The 13,224-nt window shown below is 44.5% G+C and overlaps 2 protein-coding genes across 2 annotated transcripts; both read left to right on the plus strand.

Annotated features, from left to right (window-relative positions):
* Window positions 1-879: 879 nt before the first annotated feature.
* On the plus strand, window positions 880-1,774 carry LOC1276676 (endocuticle structural glycoprotein SgAbd-2). Its single transcript, XM_316046.3, has 2 exons — window positions 880-971; window positions 1,093-1,774. Exons 1-2 carry the CDS (start codon window positions 963-965, stop codon window positions 1,525-1,527), a joined length of 444 nt encoding a protein of 147 aa, XP_316046.3. The 5' UTR covers window positions 880-962; the 3' UTR covers window positions 1,528-1,774.
* Window positions 1,775-7,989: 6,215 nt separating this feature from the next.
* LOC1276677 (PR domain zinc finger protein 13) lies at window positions 7,990-10,101 on the plus strand. Its single transcript, XM_316047.5, has 2 exons — window positions 7,990-8,776; window positions 8,868-10,101. Exons 1-2 carry the CDS (start codon window positions 8,089-8,091, stop codon window positions 9,644-9,646), a joined length of 1,467 nt encoding a protein of 488 aa, XP_316047.5. The 5' UTR covers window positions 7,990-8,088; the 3' UTR covers window positions 9,647-10,101.
* The last annotated feature ends 3,123 nt before the right edge of the window (window positions 10,102-13,224 follow it).

The raw sequence follows: 13,224 nt of genomic DNA on the forward strand, positions 1-13,224 counted from the left end.
GAGTCGATCTTTGCATGAGTTTACTATTTTTAGCTCAAAAGCTTTAAAATAAAGGCTCACTGATCGAAGGTTTAAGTCTAGACCGTTTTATAAATACATCGATTGTAGCTTGCCGGCAAGCCTCCGGTGTGACATCATCAAGAAAATTTGCCAAACGTCATTTTCGTACGATCGATCAGTTTTTGACAGAAAAAAAAAACGATCAACTTGAAGCTGCTCTAGATTCTATTCGATCCCGGGCTCGCCAAACCCACTCATCATGTCCACTGGCGCAACACGACGACCGAACGAAAATGAGTGCAGAGTGGAAAAATTAATTGAAAAAAAAAAAATTCGCACACCACCAACCCCTTGCGGGTCGGTCCTCACGTCGCTCACGTCGACCCGACGAAAGTCTTTTGTAAAATAATAACTTTCAATTTCGTTCCAAGTGGCCGTTGGCTTCGTGCCGCGAGGCCTCTGGATGCCCCAAGGAGGGCCCCACGGAGCAGCTTTTTCCTACCAGCTTTCCCCGCTCCGGCTGTCCACCCCCGAAAATTGGCCACTTGGCATGGGGAGGTGCCGGCTGTTGTTCCTATTATTTTTGGACATTCGCTGATTCGCTTCGTTTCGTTAGCGTGGCTCGATCGATTGTCTTACTTTCGATCCCTCGGTCTCTCTCCTTCTCCCTCCGAATTTCACATATGAGCTCCGAGCCGGCATGTGAGGTTTCGGGTTTTTGATTTTCTTCTCTTACTCCCCGAAAAAAAAAACACATATGGTGGGCTTTTTGTTTGCCCTCCCCCCCTTGTAGAGCCCAGGTGCCCGAAGCTTCTGACAGTGGCTTCTGAGTGACGACCCGGTCCGGTATAAATAACTATCGAACCGTTCCAATGGTACGTCAGTGCACAGTTTGCATCCAAAGCCAAACCAGCTCTACTCTTGCAGCTCAGCAGTCTCCAACCTCCAGCACCAGCACCAAGATGAAGATGGTAAGTGATGTGGTGATGTGGTGTGTGTGTTAGTGCCCTAGAATGCGACCCTTGGACATTGTCGTCAGTGTCTACATCCAGTGTTGTGAGTGTCTAAACGTTGCTTTTCCTCCCCACACAGTTCGTAGCCCTGTTCGCAGTGTTTGCGGTGGCAAGTGCTATCGGTGACTATCACCATCAGCCGACCGGTGCTCCGATCAAGATCGTGCACAGTGAGTCGTACCACGGCCACGACGGTAGCTACAAGTTCGGGTACGAGTCGGCGAACGGTATCGCGGCCCAGGAGCAGGGTTTCGTGAAGAACGGTGGCAGCAAGGACCATGAGGTGCAGGTTGCCCACGGTTACTTCTCGTACACCGACCCGCACGGTCACCCAGTGTCCCTGAGCTACGTCGCCGATGAGCACGGTTTCCAGGCGAAGGGCTCGCACATCCCGACGCCGCCCCCAGTCCCGCAGGAGCTGGTCGATGCGTACGCCAAGGCCGCCAGCCAGCCCGCCCACCACGAGGAGCCGCAGCCACACTACGCACCGCAGCCGACCTACAAGCACTACTAAAGTGTACCGCCGCGTGTGTCTGTGTGTGAGAGTGTTGAAAAACACTGCGCCACTACCACCCAACAACCACCCAACCCCCCGCCCAGGGCTATGAACAAATTGTGATCTATTAGCGATCGCGCTTCTTCTTGGTGTTGCCGCACAGGAGAACTGCTGCAGGGCAACGGAGAGAGAGAGAGATGCCGATCTAGAGTACCTAAATTCGAATAAAAAAAGAAAACCTCCGATATATTTTTTAAAACCAAAACGTCTACACCACCGCCATTGTCTATCATTAGCTGTTTCGGGTCCGAAAATCAACCAAACAAATGGGGTGTGTTTTCTGTTCAGGGTAGTGCAGCAGGTTGTCATCGCCGGAACGTTTCCCAACGGATGATGGTGGTGGTGGTGGTGGTGTGTCATGTGCACGTGCGCTCTTTTCACCCTCTTTTGTACAACCCCATGCCATCCGCAGCCACGGGCATGACAAATTGTCTTTCGCAATGCCATCCCTGTCTTCCGTTCGCTTGTCCCGCGCTTATCCATCACTAATCTCGTTCTAATAGAGGAACATCAAACATTAAATCCTCTCCTCGTTCGCTTGTCTTTGCTTGGTGCTGTTGGTAGGTGGCAAACGGGGGGGAGATGTTTCTATACGTTTCCCCTGGCCGGGAGGTTGGAGGTTATGATTTTGGATTATTATTAATATTTTTTTGGCAGACACAAGTGAGACAAGTCTTTTGCGTTTTTGCGCAGTCGGTGCATAATGCATTTGTTTCGGTGGTGTTTGAGTTAATTTAATAGTGCTTTTTTGTGTGCTAGGGTAATATTGTTTGCTAGTTAGTTTTGGTCCCGTAGACTTCAATGTTCTGTAAAAATTTCAATGACGTAGCTCTAAAACCTCAACCCACAGAGCGACCGCAATTGTAGCATTGGGGAGGTAATTTCAAAGAGAGGAAATGAATTCATGCTTCTTCTATTGAGCTCTTCCGCAGCCGTTTCACGAATGAAGGAATTTGAGGAATTTTCTTGTATTCACTACATGTTTGCGAGTCCCAATCGTTATCAAGAATAAATTAAAATTCCTGTTTGTTCGATGTTTGGCATACTTTAAACTTTTAATTTTGCTTGTTATTCATGAAGCGTAACACCGCCATAAAAATCACCGAATTTCCAGTGTTCAATTTAAATGTATTTGTAATGATTACTTCAAATCTTCAGCGTACACATGAAGTAGAGAATAGTTAAACAAAAAGGAAAAGGAAAGAAGAAGAAAGAGGGTTTTAGAAGAAGATGAAAGAGAAGGGGTAAAGGAAGAAGATGAAAGAGAAGAGCTAAAGGAAGAAGAAGAACAAGAAGAATAAGAATAAGAAGAAGAAAAAGAAGGAAGAAGAAGAAGAAGAAAAAGAAGAAGAAGAAGAAAAAAAAGAAGAAGAAGACAAAGAAGAAGAAAAATTGAAAAAATACAGTCCTTCGCCGGCTTAAGCGAATAATGCGGAGACATTCACGTAACTGTGATTTTCGCGGTAAGTCGAATATCACGTTTTACAGCCAAAATATACTTTATTTATGGTGATGATGATAAGTCGCACCTCTTACCTGTGTTGGGGTAAGAGGTGGCACTTATCGTCATCATTTATAATGAATTTTGATTAAATTTAGTTCATTTATGTGATTTATTACTTACTTAATGCAATTTCTTTAGAAACATTTGAGTTATTTCTGTCTTTATACTGATTTGAAAATTTTACTATTTCATTTGACAATTGATGGAGAAATTATACTGATTTGACATCTGAACTGTCAAAAATAAAAAAATCGCGTAACTCGAGGAAAGACTGTAATAAATAATAAGTAGTAGTAGTAGCAAGGTGTATGGATATTAGGAGGTGAAGTGCTTCAGAGCAAATTGACATTTCACGACTTGACATAACAATACTGGGTGCTCCGGTATTAAAATCGGGGAGGGCTGGAGGGGGGTATAGAAAATTGTATGCGATTTGACATAACAATACTCGATGATGGCGCCCGAAAAACGCACTAACAATTCACCTCCTTAATAAACACACCTTGAGTAGTAGTAGTACTGATGGTGGTGGTGATAGATGTAGTATTAATAGTAGGAGCAGATGAAGAAGAAGAAGATGAAGAGTAATACGAATAAGAAAAATAGTTATAAAAATACAGTGTTTAGATTTCTTAGCAAATAAGAAACAGAACAATAATAATAATACTTATAATAATAATAATAATAAATAGAAGTAGTAGTAGTAGTTATTGTACTAAAAGTAGAAGTTGAGAAGAAGAAGAAAATAATGATGAATTTATAATGATAATGATAATGATAATGATGTAAAACAATAAATTCAGCGCTCAGCATACAAAACATAACTAATTTTTGTGTAACTGAAGCGTTGGTTTTTAGCTCTTAAATTGATTTTTAATACGATTCCGACGCAAGATAACACGCAAGATAACTTTTTAAATAGTCTTGAAAATTTTATTTCAGTATATTGATTTTACCCCGAATATATAAAATATATATATTATAAAATATAGTATATTTGGTTCAAGCCCCGAATAGACCGTGCCCCCATACGTAGGACTGACTATCCTGCTATGGTAACAATAAGTCACTGAAAGCCAAGCTCACTTCACTAGTGGGTACTGGCAGGTCTTGACCGACAGCAGTTGTTGTGCCAAAGAAGAAGAAGAAGATATTGATTTTACATTTAAAAATTGATGTATTAAATCAGAACAATTTATTCAAGGAGCTGTCTGCTATCTCAGAATCCGCGCCTAAAAGGAACCGAGTATCTCAGGGACCACCATGTAACATTCTACCATTATTTTTGAAGTTTTTGTGGTTTTCATTACACTGTGAATAGGTCTAATACAACTACTCCCCGAATTGAAGTTGTAGATTGAGCCAACACAACACTCTGGCTCATTATAGTCATCAAAAGAGAGAAAAACACGTGTACACTTCACAGCATGATTTGCGTATGTTATCAAACGTTTCGTCCGGCAAACATCATGTCCCTCGGCCTCCGAATGAATTAATACACCTTTTAGCATAGATAAAACTGTGCAGATAGCGGTGCAAAACGGCTCCCTGCAAAAAACATAACCTAATGAACCTTATCGCAGCCCCATTGCTTAATTAATCGCAATTTCGCCCTCACACGCATAAGCTCCTCCCTTTGGCGGGCATTGAAATCACTCCTCGCACTGTCCCTGTGTAGTTGCAGTACATTACTCAACCATTCCATTCATTCGCATTCATTCATCCCATCGACATCCTTACTAGCCCTTCGGATATTTGCGAAGCATTCCACTCCCCTCGCTTCGTTCGATTGGCCATCGCAAAGCGGGTCGCGGCCATGTATTGGTATTGGCCCTGTAGATTATATCTGGTCGGCATGGTGCGCTACCATATTCTCCGCCCCTCCACTTTCTGCTAAGGAGGGTTGTTGTTCTTGGTTTCGCGCAAAGGAGACCAAAAAAATGAGGTCGAACAAGAAAAAGGCATCATCCTGCTGCGTCACACACCGCAGCGCACCCTTCCTGCAGGCACACACTTGCGTGTGGGTTTGACTTGCATTTGCAAGCTTCACGGCAGGCCGTAGTAGGCTTTGGGTATTCCCCTTCCACACAACGTTTGCTTGTTAAGGTTGTGCGGAAAATGAGATGTGCAGAAGCGGGACAGACAAACATGCAGGAAACCCATTACACCGAAAGCAGTAGAAAGGGAAAACAATGCCGAAAAATACATTCGCTCCACCGAAACGCAAATGTAGTGATAATATTTGAGCTTTTCACGCTTTTCCCTCCGTGTTCGTGTTCTTATTTTTAAGGGGATGAGTGTGTGTGTTGTTTTTTGCTTCTACAACTGATGCTGATGCTGCGGCTGCAGTCTCCGTCTCTCTCTCTCTCGCGGTGTGTATTCTTTCATTAGGGTCAGTTGATTTTCTATTATTAAGCCAATGCATCAATTTGCCTAGCGAGGGGAAAACGAAACCGTATGTGACGAAACAATTATGATCGCTCCGAACACGCACAAATGTGGTTTGCAATCGCCCTTCTCTCCCTACTCTTCGTTTTACTTTTTTTTTGCTGGCGATAGGAGCCGCTAAAGAAGATGAATCACGTGGCACACGAGCTGATAGTGCAGTGGAAAGTGTTTTTTCTCTCTCTTGCTTTCGGAACCGTTTTTTTATCGCCATATATCTAATTTTGCTTTGACACGGCTGTGACGTGAACATGGCCAACATAGATTGGCGTGCATGATACGGTGTCCTGCATGATATGGTACGAGCAGTGCGGGTTCGGATGTATGGTTGTAGCGGTGGTTCTGGTTTTTTAATGGTTTTTTGGAAGGTAATTTAAAAATTTAGATTTTTCTATTTTTTTTCAATTGTATTAAATAAAAGACAATTTTCCTTCACCCTTGGTACTATGATAGACTTATGCTGCGCTAACATTTCTTTCTTAACATTTTTTATCCTTTTTTTAAAACTGAAATAGTTTATATTCACGTTTGGTGTTGCATACCTTCAGGCGCATAAAAAACACGGGCAAGGAGTAATGTGCTCCTACTTTACTTTTAACATTTTTCCTCTACAATTAAATTTATTTTAGGCAAAAACGATACTAAACACCTACTGATTGCATACATTCAGGCGTTATTTCCTCAAAATGTATAAATAATAGACTGAGGTGTCCGTTGAAAGTGTTTGTAACAATTCAACAACAAACGAGCTCAAAACGATAAATAAGTTATTGGTATTAAGGTTTTAAAATCAACTAAAGTGTAAGTTACAACCTTCACCTCCTTTACAATTGTTATTAGTTATCGTTGTTGTCTCAGACAACCCAAACACCTTTTGATCCGGTTCGAAGGACCAAAACGTAACAAAGCTTTAAACAAATGTGAGCAATGAAGCAATCCGCTTAAGGTGCAATGGTTGGGCCATAGGTAAGGGGTAACATTTAACCAACGTGCTAAGCACTTTATTCTCAAAGGAATATAGGTTCTTGTCGAATTAATTGTTTTATTGTTTAATATGTTTTTTTTTTGCTTCTGTTGGTTGTTGCAATTCTTAATTTCTCCTCCCTAGTGGAATGTAATAATAATCCCCTCACAAAACATACCCACTCGACCCATTAATCTATCTCCCTCTAATGTCCTTTTAAAAAATCAAACATTCCAACCCCTTTCAGTCCCAAACCCGCTCAATAAAAGCAGCAAAAACACACACACACCCATACACATAGAACCCACTGCCGGCGCACAGAGGAGTCGTCGCACTTCCTAATTGAATCGTAATGCAATGTAAACAAAACCGAACCAACCGAACCAACCAACACAAAAAAAACCCCTTTCCGTTTTGATTGAAAAAGGGGTACAGCACGCGCACAAACCCCTTTGAACTGTGGAAGGGTGGTACAACCGATCGGAGCCACCATTCGTAAGGAAAACAACCCCGAAAATCCTGGAACGCACGGAACCCGACCTGACTGACTGGCTTTTAGTCTCACCCTTCGCCCTGCTGCTCGGTCGGCAAAAGGCAACCGGGAGTTGTCGGGCAGGGGAAACTGGGCACTGGGCCACAGGTTGCGCCACAGGTTCTCTTTTTTGGTTGGAAGAAAAACATATGATTCTGACGGCTTGTGCCGAGGGGGAAGGAGGAGGGATTAGGCATTGTAGTGCATTTAGAGAGCGTTTGAGGGCGCGCATGTCGTCGATTAACCGCAGCAGGAAGCCGACAATCGATGGGGTGCGACGACAAGGCGAGCGATAATCCACCCTCCCTCCCCTTCCCCGTCCCACCTTCCCTGTGGACACAGGATCATTTACACAGCACCCCGACGGACTTTGGGCTGATCTTTATCAATTCATTTAAAAACTATTATGTGGCGCGCAAAAAGAGGGCGAGCGGCGCGCGCGTGACCCTTCGGAATGTCGTGAGATTTTTAGCACTTGTCGCACACACTCGAACCCTCTTCCTGCTGCTGCGGGATGCTGTTTTCGCTCCCTCCCGTTCATCTGCTGTCCCCTAAAACAGGACCACTTACTGCCTGAGTGAGTGACTTCGTATTATAGTTTCCCCTCGCCGACGCGTTAGTCCCGCGTTCGTGATCGGTTCGTTCCGGGTGCTTTCAGTGAGTTGGTGGTGTTGGTATGTGTTGCGGAGGGCAAGACGGACGAAATCCAGGACAGCAACCAGGATACAGCATTCGGGACACATCACCACCACCACACTTGCCGGCAGCAAAAAAGCTATGCCACACCGGCCGCAACCACCCCGAGAGGTAAAGCCGTGCGAGCGCACCACCTGATTTCGGCACGAATCACCAGGCGTTCGCCTGTGTGTGTGTGTGTGTGTGTGTGTGTGTGTGTGTGTGTGTGTGTTTGTGTCCTGTGTAATCCTGGACCGATATAAAATATCCCGACCGGGGTGGTGCCGTGCTGCAGACCGAGTCGGCACGTGGCGATGAGAGGTTGTCGCATCCTGTTTGGGAAGAATTAAAGGATTCTGTGAGTGTGATTGCGTGTGATTGCGTGGAGAGCGAGATGTGATGGTGTTACTTACAATAAACTTTAAGAACATATTGCTGTCTGTCGTGTGCTTTCAATTCAATAGTGCAAGTGTCTGTTCAACTAGTGCCAACATGTTCCCCTCAACGACGTTCGCCACAACGCCGACTGCCGACGGATCGCCTCCGTTCGTGCGCAAGTTCCGGCCGGAGATCGATCTGCACCTTAGCAACGTTAGCCCCGAACCAATGTCCAACGATGGGTACGAGGGCTATGCCGATCTGTCCTCCCAGTCATCCACCTCGGCCCCGATCCCTCGACGTGCTCCATCTCCTTCCACGTCCGTCTGTGCGCTCGGATTCCTGCCGATCGATTCCGTATCGAAGGGCTACACCCCGGAGGAAGTGTGCCTGAGGGTGGCCCATCACACCGTCCACGGTGGCGCCTCGTCGACCGCCCGCACCACGCTGATACGCAAATCGTCCTCCACCGGGCTGCTCACGACGAACGAGTCGACCGGTGGCATGAAAAGCTCGAACTGGATACGCACGATCAGGTTGGCGAGTGATGTGCGCAGCTTTAACGCACTGCTGGAGCTGACCGCGACGCAGCTGCTGCGCATAAGACTGACCGCCGACGTCGGCAACGGGGAGGAGTTGAAGCTGTGGTTCTCCGAGGATGTGATAGCGCACATGCAAATCCCCTTCCTGACGCCGGTCAACATTCAACGTAAGTAGCTGGAGGATGAAAAAAAAACACGAGGAAACGATTCATTAGTAAGAAGTTTAAATGCAATTTTCCGATTCGCTTACCCACCCAGGTCAAAACTGCTACGTGTGCCACCTCTGCCAGAAGTCGTACGAGTATCCGAACCCGCTGAAAATCCATCTCGCCACCAGCTGCAACCGCGAGCCGCTGGCGACCCTGTGGCACCGGCTGCACCAAGCCCTTGCGGCACGCTACGGTGCCCCCTTCGCGCCCCTGTACGACTTCCAGCCGTGGCGCAATTCCGCCTTCCGGCCCGTACTGAGCGCGCACGTCGTCAAGCTGGACCATCACCTGTCGCCACCCCCGGCAGCCCATCGGCGGCTGCATCATGCGCCCGCCCCGGCAGTGGAGCGGGCAGCGGTGGCCGCGGACGAACCGACGGCGGGCGCTACCCATCTCGTCACCGCGGCGCACCTCGAAACGATCGTCAGCAACATGGGCTCCTCGAAGCAGGGCCACGTGTGCATCTACTGCGGCAAGCTGTACTCGCGCAAGTACGGGCTAAAGATACACATCCGCACGCACACCGGCTTTAAGCCGCTCAAGTGCCAGTACTGTTTGCGCCCGTTCGGCGATCCGAGCAATCTGAACAAACACATCCGGCTGCACCGGCAGCACGATGGGTCGCTGTACGAGTGCAGCCTGTGCGGGAAGAAGCTGGCCCGGCGGAGGGATTTGCAGCGCCATCTGCAGGCAAGGCACAATAGCACGCAAATCATCGACCAGTCGACGACCTCCGAGGAGGAGGAGGAGGAGGAGGACGAGGAGGTGGAGGTGCGGCAGAGGAGAGGTGCTTCGGTCGGTGGTGGACGCCGGGAGCCAAACAGTTGATAGTCGAAGGCCGAAATTGTCGTCCGGAACGGACGAAAGTCGCTCGTTTGTTAAGTTTGGTAGCTCTTCTGCAAACAACAGATGTTTCATTAAATAGTTTACTATATTATAACGAAAATGTGTGTAAATACAACAACGCATGATTGCCGAAAGAAATTTACTTGCCGTCTGCCAGTAGTACAGTTTTCTTGGGTCCGGGGTAGTGGTGTTAAAAACGGATCTTTTTAATGATCGGCTCAGTTCCGGTTCATTCATAAAGGTGATCCGGATCGTTTGATCGGATCAATCATTCAATCGTTCGTTCTCTGCTAAACCTGTCATTTAATGCCAAAGAGAAAGAGAACATCTTCTACAGGGCTCTACCAAGGTTTTTTGGTTGTTTCCCAATTATTTTTGAATGCTTCCCATGGTTTTTGGTTCGTTCCCACTATTTATTGGGCGTTACCCATAGTTTTTTGTTTTGGGTGTATTGTATTGATGTCCTATAGGACGGCACTAAAATTATGAGGAAACTATACAAAAATATTTGCGAAACGGTGAATGAATCGTGAGACGGACTCTAAACATTACAGGAATAAATCAATAAATTGTGGGAACCCTGCATCCAGTGCTGTTCGTCTTTAAGAGACTGGCTGAGACGAAGCACGAGGCGAAAAGATGCAGTGCGTGTTAACGAGCGAACGAATGAGAGAGCCAGTTATATTTTCATCGTCATTGTCGAGTAGACAATACGCTAAACATATTGCTAAAGCTGCATCCACATCCACAACGCTCGTCATTCAACTCTCTTTGATTTGATGAGCCGGCTTGCTGTAAACAAATCATCCAGGTTCAATATTCACCTGTTTCTCTCAGCGTTCTTTTCGATCCCGTCTGCAACGCTCGATGATCTGGTATCTTTCATACGATGGGCCAGTTTGCTAACCTCGCCAACCTCTCCAACCTCGCCAACCTCGCCAACCAACCTTACAACCACCTCTCTAACCTCACCAACCTTAGCTTTTTATTTCAATAACTTCACTTTTCAAACTCAATAAATTTACTTTTAAAACTCAGTAAACTCACTTTTCAAACACAATAAACTCACTTTTTCAAACTCAATAAACTTACTTTTTCAAACTTAATAAACCCGCTTTCCAAACGCAATAAACTCACGTTTCAAACTCATTAACCTCGCCAACCAACCTCACCAACCAACCTCGCTAACCTCGCCAACCTCACCAACTAACCTCAAAACCTTCAGTATCACGTATGATTATCACAATTGAGTGCGTGACGCTGACATGGAATTTGTTTCAGTCAGATTTTTTATGACATTGACAGTGGCATTTTGGCAGTCCTGATTATTACTTTTGAAAAAGGGAAAAATTATCGATATTAGTCAAAAACAAAAACCACAGAATGATTTTAATTGCAATGCAATGTATAGCGGGTCGCTTAAATTAAGCGTTATTATTTTAGTAATAGAGTAGTTTTACGCGTTCAATAAACTATTATTTCTGCTCTGTTTGAATGAAAACTGTGTGATTAGTTAACATAAAATGTATTACGCAATATTGAATGGAAATTTTCAAGTTATCCATATCTAAAATGAGCATCTGAAAAAAGCGTAAAAAAAGTGAAAAAGGCAGATAATTTTGAAACTGCGTTCTGCGTTCCGTTGTTTTTTCTCCAGATTGGCAGGTTCGTTTCGTTCCACAATTTTCGAAACTATTTACATCATTAACGCAGATATACATTGCGAGCAAATATGCTTTTCGTATATACAGTCTTTCCCCGAGTTACGCGACACTCGAGTTACGCGAATTCGAGTTACGCGAATTTTTATTTTTGACAGTTCAGATGTCAAATCAGTACAATTTTCTCCATCAATTGTCAAATGAAAAATAATTACCGAATTATTTTCAAATGATCAAATAAAATGATCAAATGATAAATAACCAAATTTTCTGCACCAATTGCATCAAATAAGTATTAAATTACATAAATGAACTAAATTCAATCAAAAATTATGAAAAATAAAGTATATTTTTGCTGTAACATGTGATATTCGACTTACGCGAAAATCCGAGTTACGCGAATGTCTCCGGAACGCATTATTCGCGTAACTCGGGGAAAGACTGTACAGTCTTTCCCCGAGTTACGCGACACTCGACTTACGCGAATTCGAGTTACGCGAATTTTTATTTTTGACAGTTCAGATGTCAAATCAGTACAATGTTCTCCATCAATTGTCAAATGAAAAATAATTACCGATAAATAACCAAATTTTCTACACCAATTGCATCAAATAAGTATTAAATTACATAAATGAACTAAATTCAATCAAAAATTATGATAAATAAAGTATATTTTTGCTGTAACATGTGATATTCGACTTACGCGAAAATCCGAGTTACGCGAATGTCTCCGGAACGCATTATTCGCGTAACACGGGGAAAGACTGTACACGACTTGCAAGACATGGGTGGTCGAATTCAAAGCGTGAGTCGGATCCGAGCGGTGTGACTAGTCAGCTTTCTCGTTTTGGTGTAAAGAATCAAATACGTGTAAGATATGTCTGTACCGCTATCTGAACAGAGAAGAATGCTGATCCGAAAATGATACCAGTTCACTTGCTCATTTGGCGCATTCGATCATTCGTCTCTTTTTTTTTCTTAGAGAAGCCATGATCCGGATCGTTCAAAAAACTGATGCATGATACATGTTCACTTAATCAATAGTTCAGTTGGCGTATTCGATCATTCGCCTCTGTTTCTCTCTGGGAAGCGATGATCCGGATCTTTCAAAAACTTCAATGTACTGATTCGGATCATTTGAACAAAACCGGATCTGATCTTATATCACTAGTCCAGAGCTAAGTTCGCAACTTCGTCGCTCATCAGCCACCAAAGGCTCGGGAATGAAGTCAGATTGACAAGGGTTTCGGGGCTAGGTTATAGTGGCTTGCCCAACCGGCCATAGGCCACCGATTCGAGACACTCGTGAGCAAGGGCTTCTGCAAATGTGCTGTGCGTATCGTTGCGAGGAACATTTTGTTTGCCTGAAATTGTGATTTGACGTTCGGGTTAGAACGAAACTATCAACCGAGTGCGGCCAATTCGTCGCTCGGTCCAGTTGGGTCAATAGAATAAGTGAAACTTACTTAATTCAAGCCAACTTCACTTCGCTTTTCAAACAATCCCTGCTTCGGACACTTCTTCGTGTATCATCAACAGGTCTGAAAACGGTTAAGGTGGCACCACAGGGGGTTTTGGAACGTACACTAAACACTGACGAGTCTTCAACTTTTATCCTTCCACCGGTAAGGATCGCGAACAGGTAAACCTGTAAGAAACAGGTTTTTTGCTAATTGCGATTCTGCCCGTAGGACTGTCCGTGTCTCTGAGAGGATGCGATAGCTCACATGCAAATTCGTTTCCTAACATTGGTTAAAATTTAACGTAAGTAGCTCGAAGAAGGGAGCAAAATGCTCATTAGGTACCATTTAAATTAATAGTTTAATAGTTATTTTATTTTGTTCTTACCCAGAACAACGCTGCTACATCTACCATCTCTGTCAGAAATGATGAGTCAGA

The sequence above is a fragment of the Anopheles gambiae genome, chromosome 2, assembly GCF_943734735.2.
Source record: "Anopheles gambiae chromosome 2, idAnoGambNW_F1_1, whole genome shotgun sequence".
In the NCBI taxonomy this organism is placed as follows: Eukaryota; Metazoa; Arthropoda; class Insecta; order Diptera; family Culicidae; genus Anopheles; species Anopheles gambiae.